The following is a 14,351-nucleotide window of genomic DNA, read 5'->3' on the forward strand; positions in this document are numbered from 1 at the left end:
GTCCCCTCCGCCTGATTGCTTTTACCAACACGTTCGTGTTTCCGCATCTCTGATTGGCCAGGTCATGTGACATGTACACCCAATCGTGAGACAGCAAGTTTCTACACTGGTTAAGCTTAGGCGCTCTTTCGAAGTTGGTTAAGGTTAGAGTTTGTCTTAGAGCATGGCGATAGAACGCCTGCCCTGATTCCAAACTCTAACCATAACCAACTGCGAAAGAGTCGCCTAAGCTTAACCAGTGATAAACTAGGCGTTAGGTAGTTTGCAGGCTGTTCGACCCGGAAATAGGCGCAGAACTTGCCGTCCCACGATTGGCGCACTTGCCGACCTGGCCAATCAGAGCGCAAAACGGGAACCCGGAAACACGAACGCGTTGGTAAAAGCATAGACGCGTCCCCTCCGGTACTCGAGGAGGCAGCCGTCGCATCTTTTCACCTGCACAGCGCGATCTCTCAGCGGCGGGGGTCTGCGTGGGAGGGACACGCCGCCCCCGTTGCTTCCTGATTCTACTGCGCAGGCGCACCAACAGACCTGTAGGAGTCGCTGTCCACAACGTCCGATCCCCACCCACCAACTTTCCACCCCCTAATACTGCCAATTGTATTAGTATAAACGACCAGCCAAGCTGGTAGCAATGCCGAGAGCTGGGCTCGAACCCAGCATTTCCTGCATTAGTGGCGAGCGCCTTGCCCACTGCGCCACTTAGCCGCCCCTCTGATGAGTTATATTCATTAAAGAAAGTTGATTTAATTGATTTAGTTGGGCTGGGGCTTCTCCCTGGGCTGCGTCTGGGGCTGGAAAGTTGATTTAATAAAAATAAAAAGATAATTTAATCAGATTAATCACTTTATTCAAATTGAGGATTTAGTTTGAGGATATAAAAATATATATATATAAAAAGTTAAGTATACATTTTTTTTACGTCCGTTCGAAAAACCCTGACGAAGTTCGAATCCCAAAAACAGGCTTCGGGGACAGCCTTAGTAGCCAATTAAATTCTGGAGCCAGGGATATCCCATGTGGGGGCTGATTGCAATGAGAAAGGGGTAGAATAAGCCGGCGAAGTCCTTTGTTTTGAATAGAGCCTCGTAAAGGAATGGCAGCCGGCAGCCATTTTGGATAATCATGCCGAATTAACGCCGGTACACACATTACAAAAACTTTGTGGAATACTAATTTTCCGTGAGATTGTTATAAACTTTGGACCTGTACTACATAAGACTTCAGGCTATGGAACTGTTATGATTTCCAGCTCCTACATCTTAGCTGGAACTTAAAAACAAACCTCTGTTACTCTATTTCATTAGCACTCAAAGTGATTTTTCTTTATTGTGTAAGAAACTTCAGAATGTTACCTTTCAAAAAAATACAAAAAAAAAATAAAAAAAAATAAAAAAAAATGTTACCTTTCAAAAGAGACCAGACTCATGCATGTGCTATACGTATAAATTATTAATAAATTGCTAATTACTTTGGGTATGCATTGCAATTGTCAAAAAAAAAAGAAACTAGCCCCATTTTGACCGATGCTTAAGTGGTTAACAGAACCGGAGAAAGACATGTTTATTATGGGCCAGTTGTTCATTTACATTTAGCTGACGCTTTTATCCAAAGCGACTTACAAGTTCTGTACGACAAGTCATCAGGAAGGGCACAACTCTATCAGCTGAGTAACAATGTTCATCAAAGTGTTGAGTGCTTAGGACAAGTGCATGACAGTAAGGTTAGTTAGGGTTATATTTGAATTCTTTTTTCAACTTTGGGAGACGGGCAGAGGTGACAGCTGTCACAAGATATACTCAAGACAACAGACATGGACACAGTACTTTGTTGGCAGAGAGAGCGAGAGAGAGAGAGAGAGAGAGAGAGAGAGAACGCTGGTGAAGTCCAGCCCCGTTGTCGCTTCCTTGAAATGGATTTATTTCCAGCTGTCATATCTGCCCTTCTCCCAAAAGTGAGTAGCTGGCCCATTATAAGCATTTCTTTATTCTCCTCTGTTAATGCAGCTATCTCGTATCATAAGTGTTATTGTTGTTATCGCTAGTTTCCAAAGGAGAGGCGAGAAACACTGCAGCTCACATGAGCTGCTCACACACACACTCTCCCTCTCTCTGAATGAAAAGGAATGCATTTAGGTATCACTCCGGAATCACGTTTCAACCAAGTCACTAATGTTGCTGTCATGAGCCTACAGTGATCAAATAAATAAAACGTCCAACTTGTTTAGAAATCTGTCCAGTGCTACAAGCTGCAGGGGGGTAGCGACAGTCTGACAAGTCTCTGCGGGGGTCTAAACTAGGGGTGGACGGTATACGGTATAAATTTGCGCTACGGTATGGATTTTGACTATACCTTGTGACCGGTAGAGCAACTCTAAAGTAGCAATGCCGTAACCACAGTGTGGAGGGAGGGGGCTGCTAGTAGTGGAGCTAACGTTAGCTTGCTGAGACAGGGCTCTACAGTGTGACTATTTCACTCGCATTTGCCCCCAAAAATAGATATGTGCGAACTGGAAAAATTATTTAGGAGCACAGAGGCTTTGCATAGTGGGCGTGTCAAGTCAACGTGCAATTGTCATTTCATAAAGACACGGAACAGAGCGGACCTTCAATTCTAGAAGCAAACGAGCTCTTCAGCCCTGCATTGCACACAGCTGTGTGACAACTTCTCTTGCGAGTCGCGCAGTTACTATGTGTAATGTAAACTCTGCAACGGATCCAATGGTCTAACATGCTTTGCATCCTCGCCATTCTGGAATGCCCACGTTGCGCTAAAATCTTAAGTAATGTTAACTGTTGATGTAGCCTCAGAAAGCTAACGTTAGTTCGATGTAACAGAATCATTAAATTTTTTATTATTATTTATGTTTCAACAATGACAAAAAAGCCAGCGGTGGACAGACATAATAAACGCTGTCACTGTTTACTTGTGTAAGGACATGGTTCCTTTTCAAACTGTCGATAGAAAGGGCTTAAAAGAAATGGTCAAAACACGATATGCGTCCAAGATATGCGTTACCTGCCCGCAGACACTTGAGAAGGTTTTGCATTTTTCTATTGCAGTTTTGCGCAATAAATATTCTTAAAATACCTCTGTACTATGTGAAATATGTCCTAGTAATACAAGAGTACAGTAATAGCTACCATACCAGTGTTTAACTCCTTCAGAAGCATGTATATAGACATTTTAAGATAAGTTAATATATCGTGATATATACCGTTACCATCTATGCTTCAAATTATACCGTGATATACATTTTAGACCATACCATCCAGCCCTAGTCTAAACCCTATCCAAAGCACACACACCCTCTCTCTCTGAGTGTGTGTGTGCATGTGCGTCTATGTGCGCGTATGTGACGTAGCTGCACAACACTTTGGGCATGCACAACACTTTGGGCATTTCTGAGGAATCCTCTCTTTGTTCTACCACATGCGGGAGCAAACAGGAGGGCCGACCCCAGAGGGTTACTCACTTTAAACACTTAAACATTACACCATATGTCTTACATTTTCACTACCTCTTCTACCTCATTTTTGCATTTTGTACATTTTAGTTTTGTATATTACTTCCGCTTCTGCCAAGCAAGCTGCTTTCTATTGCTGCTCTGTGTCACTCTGCTTATTGCTACTTCAATGATCTTACATTAATGCTACGTAATGCTCATTTAAAGTTTCAGACTCACTAGACTAGTCTAACTTTTACGGTGGTTCCCTGGAACTTTTAACTATTATTTACATTCTTAGTCGGCAGATCACCTATCATTAGCCTAGCTTAGCATCACTAAAAATGCCGGCACTTGACTCTCCCCCGGAATGTGCTGGCTGCCTTAAGATGAGTAAGAAGATTGTAGAGCTGGAGGGTCAAGTTTCTACCCTGTACCAAATTCAATGAGCAACTCCTAGACTCAATGGTTCTAGCGACAAGTCTAGCCACCGGCAACTCACTGTTACCTGAAGACGACCCGTGGCCCAAGCTAGGAGCTAAACCAAAGCAGTGGATTACCATCGGGGCTAGCAAGAGGAATAAACGAACCAGCAACACATCTCGCGTTACCTCACCCCCCAATTCCGCTAGGAAATAGTTTTGATCTTCTCAGAACCGCACATATCAACACCCGAAGCAAAGAGACCCAGAAACTTGAAACACTTTATTCCTATAGCGTCTGAAGCTAACAACCTAGCCAGTGAAGCTAATGGCGAGACTAGCAGAAAAAACGCTATAGGCGAGGATAGCGGAGCGGCTATTCTGCGCTGAGAAGCGCCACAGGATTATCATGGTAGCGGACACCGAAGGTACGAAGCTAACAGTGCTAAAGGAACGGCTAGCGGAACAGCTAATCCTACCCAGCCTGATCAACCTGGAGGGCTAACAGCGAGGCTACAGGACTGTGGGAGCCACCGAACTAACCATAATGCTAAAACAAACGGCGAGGTTAGCGGAGGTGCTATTCTGCGCCGAGAAGCGCCACAGGATTGTCATGGTAGCCAACACCGAAGGTACATTTACATTTAGTAATTTAGCTAACGCTTTTATCCAAAACGACTTACAAGTTCTGTAGGACAAGTCATCAGGAAGGGCACAACTCTATCAGCTGAGCAACAATGTTCATCAAGGGCGGTCAGGTGGCGTAGCGGAGATTGTGCTTGTCACCAATGCAAGTGGCTGCGGTCTCGACTCCCGGAGAGTCAGCATTGCCTTGGCTTGGGCTGATCGCTATACTAACTCGTTTGGCTGAGTTAGGGGGAGGGAAGCCGTGGGTGGGTCCTGGGTGTTGTGGACAGTGACCCCTACAGTTCGGTCAGGGCGCCTGCACAGCGAGGGTAGGATCTGGAGAGAGGTAGTGCGACCTTCCACACGTTACACTCTCCCAGTGAGAATCTGCGCTGCCAGGCTGGCTGCCGGCTGGCTGCACATGCGTCGGAGGAAAGCATGTGACAGTCTCCGGCCTCTCGGACCAACAATAGGGGGGGGGTGCGCAACAACCAGGAAGTGGGTTGGGAATTGGCATAATGACTAACAGTGGGATGGGAGAAAAATCGGAAAAAGGAGGGGGAAAAAGATTAAAAAAAAAAAAGAAATGTTATTAACAATGTTCATCAAAGTGTTGAGTGCTACAGTGTAAGGTACAGAGCTAACAGCAAGGATAACGGAGAAGAGACTATTCTGCGCCGAGAAGCTCCACAGGATTGTTGTGGTAGCCGACGACAAAGGTACGAAGCTAACAGTGAAGCTAGTGGAGCGGCTAGCGGAGCAGCTAACGCTACCCAGCCTGAGCTAACGGCGAGGCCACAGGACTGTCGTGGGAGCCGACAAACTAGCCCTAATGCTAAAAGAAGCCCCAATGCTAAAACAAACGGCCCAATAACTGTGGGAAAGAATGCTAACTTCACACAGAAAACAGACTACATCTTGATTGGAGATTCCACGACAAGGTATGTGGAAATGGCAAACACTGAAAATCTATGTCTAGACAACACATCTATCAAGGAGCTGTCAGAACTACTTCCAACAATCATTGGACCAAGCAGACTACTTCCAACAATCATTGGACCAAGCAGAACAAATCATTCACTTTGGATCTTTTGACATCCTACGAAAAAAAACAGGCACAGAGACACTGAAAGAGGATTTCATCCGTCTAATGAACAACTAGATGTATCCATCAGTGGACCAATTGTATGCTTTCGCAGAGGACAAGAAGGCTTCAATCGACTCCTCAATTTCAACTCATGGCTAGCATCTGCCTGTCATGTACACAGACTGAGATTCATTGTCAATTTTAATGTTTTCTGGAACTGTGCAGACAGTTTTCAGATAGATGGATTTCAGTTCCAACCCCTTTCTCACACAGGGCCACCGGCAACCATAGCAACTCATCTGATCAAATGTCCCCGAAAGAGCTAATCAAATCAGCCCATCATGCACTAGAGGAGATGAACACCCTGCTAACACCAAAAATGGTATTAAATGGATAGTACAGACGTCACGCCAAGCCATCACTCAGAATATACCGGTAATCTTAACTAGTCAATAGCATGGTAAAAGCTATAAACACACACCATCGAATAGGCCTACACGTGCTGTTAACCTCAAAGTTATTAACACTTTCAGAGCCCTTGCTTAACCTTGATTTACCCGTTGAATGCCACCATCCACTTCAATGTTAGCGTTAAAAACGCCTAATCTATGTTTTAAATTATGGCTATGTGTCTAATCTGCCCCGTCGCTTTATCAATGACTCGTTTGCAGTCAACATTGTCGAAGCGGATTGTTTTTTTATCGGTTCATTTTCGTTTTATAGCATTTTGAAAAGCCCTTGTTTTCAAGGAAAATATAAAGATTCCATGATAAGACATTTACTGGAATATTCTAGAATACACAAAAACGTTGTAATTTTTCGGCCTATTTATGAATAGTTTTCAAATAAACGCTAGATTATCGATAGTACCGTACTTTTCGTACTATAAGCCGCACCTGAATATAAGCCGCAGCAGTTAATTGAATGATGTGTACATATAAGCCGCACTGGACTATAAGCTGCAGGTGTTTTAATGTTTAATTACCATATGTAATTAGCATTGGGACACAATACTGTCGGACAAATAACAAGAATTAACTAATTTACAAGTTGTATTAAGTTTAGCAAATAAGGGAACAGATAAATAACATTTCAATGCCGTCAAAAAAGCAATATTTTGATTTTTACATTTTCGGGTTTGGTCACGTTGAGTCACATATAAGCCGCACCGTTATATAAGCCGCAGGGTTGAAAAATGGGGGAAAAAGCCGCGGCTTATAGTCCGAAAAATACGGTATATGTGTATGTATGCACGCTATAGACGCGAGCTGAAAAATCGATTCTCTTATTTCCTCATCAGCGATCGCGCACACACAGACACATCACACATAGGGCAAACGCTGAGATCTCAGCGAATACAACTCTGATTATCCCAAGACTGGTAAAATAGATTCCTTACCTCAGATCAGATGTTCTCAAAAGATTATTCCAATTCCTGATCGCCATTCCAAATATCGATCACGCTTATTGATTGATTATTGGCTGCTGTGAATATATATTCCAGGCTGATTCCCGTCCCGCGATGACTTCCATGTTGATCAGACTTCTTGCCAGCACAAGGAGCCAGCTGGCAAGTCTAAGCGACTGACCTGCAGTTACACAGGGATAGACGATAGGGGGCGCTTTTTTCCATTCTGAGCTCCTGTAGGGGCTGGTGTACCAACGGGAGACTCGGTTGATGAAATATGATTTCAGATCGCTAATAAAACAATAAAACAATATTTGTCGTCGTGGGCACTCAGTGGGGGGGCTAATAAAACGAGATATGTCGTCCGTGGCACTGAAAGGGTTAAGGTCCAGCCAAAGCAGATCTCCTCTCATGACGTAGAAGTCCAACAAATAAAATTAGCGCTCCTAAATGTCAGATCTCTGAATAATAAAACCTTTTTAGTTAATGATCTGATTAAAGAAAATAACAAGCATCTGCTTAGTGGAGACATGGCTTAATAATGACACAGCTACATCAATAATGATAGAGACCTGTCCACCAGACTATAGCGTTCATCAACTGCCCAGAAGAAAACTAAGAGGAGGGGTTACAGCCATTTTCTCCTCAAAACATTTGTTTAGAATCACTAGGTGAGTTCATGTCGATGGTATATCTTGCCATTGAACTAAAAACTGAATCAACCATAATAGTCACAATATCAGTGTTTCCCCTACCATTGCCTTGGAATAATCTTTTTGCTGAACATCTGATGTGAGGTAAGGAATCTATTAGGGCTGTCCCCGACTAAGGATTTGGATGGTCGACTAGGATTGGCCAAAATGTTCCGTTAGTCGACTATTGGCAGACGAAAAAAAATTAAAATAAAAAAAAGGTATAATATTTTTAAAAAAAAATATTATTATTATTAAAATATATATATATTATCATTCCATTTGGGCTGTGAGGGTGTCTGAAGGAGTCGACTGAAGGCTTCTTGTCCTCTGCAAAAACATGCAATTGGTCCACTGATGGATACATCTTGATATTTGTCTAGTCTAGTGTGTTCATTAGATGGGTGAAATCCTCTTTCAGTGCCTCTGTGCCTATTTTCGTAGGCAGTTAGCCTCTGGTATGCATGCCTTTTTTTTGGGAAAGAATGATACAAAAAAAAAAAAAAAAAAAAAAAAATCGACTAGTTAGTCGACTAATGGACTAATAGGGGTCAGTCCTAGAATCTATGTTACCAGTCTTGGGGTAATCAGATGTATTTTTCACATATCTCAACGTGTCCCATATGTGTGTATGTTAGGGATGTCCCGATCACGTTTTTTTGCTCCCGATCCGATCCCGATCATGTGATTTTGAGTATCTACCGATACCGATATTTCCCGATCAGATAAAAAAAAAAATATATATATATATATAATTTTTTTTTTTTATTCAACAAACATGACCATGTTCACGTCTTAAACTCATACTGAGGCCTTAGTCTTGGTTTTAAATTGCATATCATCATTCATTTATTTATTGTCACACAGAGCAGAAGAATTTTGCCCAAAAAAAACAATAGTATGCAGCTGCAGAACGGCAGACCAGCCACACTCTCAGACCCAAACGCATTTCCTTTGATTTAATTATACATCATGATTTATGAAGTTAACTTTTCACCTGGATAACGTCAACATTCAGGGTGAATGTAATGTGAGAAATTGGGATTACATTTTTTTTTAATAAAAATGTATTTGGGTCTGAGAGTGTGGCTGGTCTGCCGGTCTGCAGCTGGATACTATTGGTTTGTTTTGGCAAAATTCTTCTGCTCTGTGTGACAATAAATAAATGAATGATGATATGCAATTTAAAACCAAAACTAAGGCCTCAGTATGAGTTTAAGACGTGAACATGGTCATGTTTGTTAAAAAAAATAAAATAAAAAAAGTAAAAAAAATAAAATAAAAATTGCAGATATATTTTTATTTAATTTTTTTGTCGATCTCGATCTTCGGAAAATTACGTGATTTGTGTATTCCACTAAAGAGCGGTTGTGTGGAATTTAAAAAAAAAACTTTTTTCAAAACGGTATGAAACGGAAATGTACAGATGAAAAAACAATACGTTTAGTACATGTTGACTGCAAGCAAGTCATTGATAAGCGACGGGCGTATTAGACACATAGCCATAATATAGAATATAGAAATAGCTCCGCGAAAATCATGAAATATCGGAAAATCAGTCCAAAAAGGCTGGCATTCAAGCGCTAAATCTGGCGCCCCCTGCTGGCACTCAATGTGTTAACAATTGTGTGTATTGAGCCGTACTGTATTGTACCCATTCTGCAATCTGTTAATACAATTTTCATTCAATCAAACACCTTGTTAATATTTATTTACCAAATTTATGTGCAATCGTTTCATTTCAGCTCAGTGTAGAGAAGTGCACCGATACTAACAACCACCTTACTGCATGCGTCTATGACGACACTGTTGACACCACGTATCCGTGACACGCGCCCCCTGCAAAAACACTAGTAGTTTTGGGGGCCTACCACCCCCCCTGAAAAAAATCCTAGGGGAAACACTATCCATTTGGGCTGTGGGGGGTGCTTAATGTCTGAAGAAGTCGACTGAAGGCTTCTTGTCCTCTGCGAAAGCATGTAATTAATTGGTCCACTGATGGATACATCTTGATATGTCTAGTGTGTGAAATCCTCTTTCAGTGCCTCTGTGCCCATTTTCTTAGGCAGTTAGCCTCGCTGGTATGTGCGTCATTAGTGTTAGCCATGCTTCTAGGCCTCTTTGCTTTTGGAAAGAATGATACAAATAAAAAGAATTAAAAAAAATATTATAATCTTTTTCTTTTCTTTGTTTGCATTCGACTAAGAGGTTGGCAGTCGACTACGGCTACTTTCGATCGCTTAGTGGACTATTCGACTAGTCGACTCGAGGTCAGCCCTAATACAAATAAAGTTATTATTATTATATTGTATATTTTGTATAGTGTTAGGCGGGGGAGGGGTTAGGTGTATTGCAATGGCTCTTGGGTAAAATAGATCACCACGCATAAGGTAAAGTAGATCAGCATTCTCACAAGAGAAACAGCTCTAAGACTTTTTTTTTTTTTTTTAGCTATTGTGGTTGTGGTATCATCATGGTTAACTCATTGGCTGCCACGCTGTTTCCGGGATACGGCTATGCGCTGCCACGCATTAAACTAATGGAGTCCGTCACCTTGTTTGCAGGGCTATAACTATATTCTATATTATAGCTATGGATGCAATACTATGGCCCATTTGACATCGAGTATCTATCGTTCAATATGTGAAAAAGAAAAAAAAAATTCCATCCATACATGCCCGTTTTATACCGTGGTGAATATAAGTATGGTTTTAGAGCGGTCTAGGGTCATTCCTGGGAGGCTAGTAATAGCCTGCAACGTCTATTATACTAAATCCATTGGCATTTCGTCCCAACACATGCTACAATTAAAAAATCAAATGCATATGATAGGTATTATGTTCCATCATGAATGCATGAAAGGGGGGGGGGGGGGGGGAGTAGTTTCTGATGAATTGACTGTCAATAACGGCATTCGTTATTACAACAACATATGCTGATCAGGGCGATGGCTATGAAAACAAGGCACAATCAATCTGAAATTGCTCTTACCTGTGGCCGGTGGGATTCCAAAAAGAATATTCCAATTATTTGATTTCATATATAGTGTTCTTACCTTGTCTCTGATGTAATGCAAAAAAAATAATCCAATTATCTGATTGCCATTCCAGTTATCCACAGCAATCATTAAAAAAATACATTAACACTATGGTCGCCAAAAACGCCTTACCACGTCATTCCCTGCCATGCTCATTCTGCCAAAGACGCCGTACCACGTCTTTGATATCAATATTTCAAAAATCTGTGATCGCAATCATATTTCTCCCCCGGAGACTTGAGATCTACTGTTGATCCCCTCTCAACTCTCCAACGGTTCAAGAGTGCCATCTGGTGGCCGATCGCCCAAACCGGAAACAGGAAACGGAAGCTGGTGCTCATTCCAATTCGGTCCGATCACTCGCTAATAGTCCCAGGACTCGAGCTAGACACAATGGATAGCAATCAGTTACCAATAACTCGATAAACAACATGATTTGGACGTATATACTATTATACAACCTGGAGATGGATCGCATATTTCTACATCCCATAATAGGAATATTTCTGCTCCACGCTCATCGCCCAACGCTACGAGGAAGCTACGGTAAGTTCAGCGTTATTTTTTAACGTGTTCGATACAAACTGCTCTAATGATCATATCACCCACACTAGATGAATCATCTAACGTTGGCCACGGAATTATAAACGACCCCCCCCCCATCCGGTCAACATCAGATGATAAGTAGTAACTTCTAGAAGCACGTCCATTTGACATTTTTTATCTCGCGCAGATTGCTATCAAACTGTATTTGATCATCAATATAATGCATTTAGGGCTATAAATCACGTTCTGGAGAATGCTGCAGAAAACGATAAAAACATACTTATACTTTAGACCAGGGGTCAGGAACCTTTTTGACTGGGAGAGCCATAAAAGCCAAATATTTCTAAATATATTTCATTGAGAGCCATATGGTATTTTTAACGTATAATAAATTAAATATGTCTTACTTTTAATGCGACTTCTGGTGCTGCATGGTTTTGCTGATGGCCTTGTAATCTGGTTCATACGTGGTGAGGTTGAGCTTCATGCAGGCGTTGAGGCTTCCATCAGTTAAACGTGAGCGTAGGTTGGTCTTAATGTTCCTCATATGCGAGAATGACTGCCCACATGCATATGTAGAGCCAAACATGGTCAATACGGCGATACTCACGCTGCATTGTGTGGTATGTCACAGGAAGCTCGTTCCAAGTTTTAAGAATCAGCTGGTCTTCAGGTTGAAGATCTTTTATTTCTGTCCACTTGTGTTCCCTCGCCAGCTCTGCTCGCTATATCTTCAGCTACAGATACTATTAGCTGTATCTTCAAAACTAATTTCTGTTTACTTTAAAATGACAGTATTTTTATTTTATTTATTTTTTTTACTAAAAGATTTCTGGGAGCCATATGCTGTCACCAGAAGAGCCATAGGTTCCCGACCCCTGCTTTAGACCGTATTTTAGTATGAATATGTGAATGAAAAAGTATAACGTTGCTACACCCTGAACAATAGATACTTGACGTTGAATGGGCCATAGTAATGTCAATTTAGCAATACAATTTAAAAAGTTATAGCCCTGCAAAGAAGGGGAACTTCTCCATAGACAAATAGAGCTGGCGTGGGATGGTTTATTGTGAATAAGCCTGGCGACCAAAGTGTTAAGAACAGAATCGACATTGCTTTATTATTCTTTTATATAACTTTATATAAATATAAATAAATATGATTTCTTCAGCAGCAACAGCAGCAGCAATGTTTTAAATGTGTCTGAATTATACTTTTTATAATCAACAACAAATGTAAGATAAAAAGAATTATAATAATAATTAAAACAATTTGTTTTACAGCAAAAAGCTAACAGAAGTTCAAACAAATAAAATTAATAAATAAAATATTAGATAAATAAATAGGCTACACGTCTCACTTTTTGGGTTACAAATTGTGCTCACTGATATGAACATAGGCCTCTTTACTTACTTAAAAAAAGGAAACATCAAGAAATATGTTTATGGTATTCCACCATGCCATGTGTGTTTTATTTTATAATGCTCATGATTATTGCTGAAGTCTGAGTCATACAATACTCACTGGCTTTCATAACCTAACTTGTCTTGCTCAAGACTTGTTTATGAGTTTTAAGAGACAGCACTGTATCTCTCTCAACCAAAGCCCCATGTTCTCCAGTGTTCTCATAATATCTGTGCCCCTAAAAAAGATTCTGTGCCCCTACATTTTTCATTGTGAAAAAGCTTAGCGTACAGCCCTGGTGTGTCCTGTCTGCTAGACTGGTTCTGGCACCAACATATTATGCTATGTTGTAGTGAGTTTGTTTGAATACTTACAGTGAAGTGGTAAGGCAGAGGTCCTTCTGTGTACTGCACTCTGAAGTTCTCATACTGGCCTCCTCTCCACAGGGCCTCCATCTCATTGTCGTAGTAGGGGTCAGCATATGGCTCACTGAAGAAATCACACACACACACAGGGAATAATGTAAGATCACATACACATAACAAGAGCATTGTTTCATGCTGGGCTGGCAAGTGTTCACTGGTGTTGAGGTTATAGCATTGATGACTCACAGCAAGCGGGTCATTCGTCAGTTAAATCTACTGTTGGTCTACTGTCCAGCATGTAACGTCAGTGAAATCATCGGCTTTGATTGGTCTACTGTTCAGCATGTGACATATGATGATACTTGAGGGTGGATGGGTGGGAGGGGCAGTGTGAATGGGAAATAAATGTTTTCTAATATGATGACATTTTAATACTTGAGGGTGGATAAGTGGGAGGGGTGGTGGGAACAGGGAATGTAATTCTTCTAATATGATGACATTATAATACTTGAGGGTGGATTGGTCATTTGTTTTTTGTATCTGAATTTGTACCTGTAGGCCATATCGACCGATACGGATTGTCTGCTGATACCGTGCGTATATCTGTGCAATGTGTGCATGACTAGTTACAGCATTATTTCACATCAAATAGTATTATCAACATTTACTGGAGTGGAGAACATTGCACTGTGTTACATTTTGTGTATACACCTTTACCAAGAATAATTTTGTAAAATAACAATAATACATTAGACCCAATACGAGCCAAAGTCAGTTACTGAGTGACTGACTGACTATCTATTGTTCAAACATGCATGCGTGAGTCTCACACTGGCATGTATCATGGTCCAACTTAACTACGCTTGCAGAGTTTACTCTTCTTTTTTAATTCATTCTTGTTAAGCGGGACTAATGTAGAATTAGACTATTCAGACCTTTATTTATTTATTTTATTAAATGGGCACAGCCCTACTCATACTATATCTAGCTCAGTTTGCATTATTTGTATTGTTTTGCTCAGTTACCAAACAATGTACTGAGACCATATCTGGATTTGATGACTGAGGGACACTCAGCTGTAGCCTGTGTACATTCTGCTTTTATTTCTCACATCTAGCATATCTAGTGTGACATCTAGCATAACATCTAGCATGATATATAGCGTGACATCTAGCATGACATCTAGCATGACATCTAGCATGACATCTAGCATGACATCTAGCATGATATCTAGCGTGACATCTAGCATATCTAGCGTGACATCTAGCATATCTAGCATATCTTGCTATATAGAATAACCTCCTCTAAAGTATCTTT

The 14,351-nt window shown here is 41.0% G+C and overlaps 1 protein-coding gene across 1 annotated transcript in view; it reads right to left on the reverse strand.

Annotated features, from left to right (window-relative positions):
• zc3h18 (zinc finger CCCH-type containing 18) overlaps positions 1-14,351 on the reverse strand; it is a 250,964-nt gene that overhangs the window by 167,176 nt on the left and 69,437 nt on the right. The window contains exon 7 of the mRNA XM_084335339.1: positions 13,044-13,158. Within this exon, the coding sequence (XP_084191465.1) occupies positions 13,044-13,158 (115 nt within the window). The remainder of the gene's footprint in view (positions 1-13,043; positions 13,159-14,351) is intronic.

This window comes from Notolepis coatsorum (genome assembly GCF_963971535.1).
Source record: "Notolepis coatsorum genome assembly, chromosome: 18".
In the NCBI taxonomy this organism is placed as follows: Eukaryota; Metazoa; Chordata; class Actinopteri; order Aulopiformes; family Paralepididae; genus Notolepis; species Notolepis coatsorum.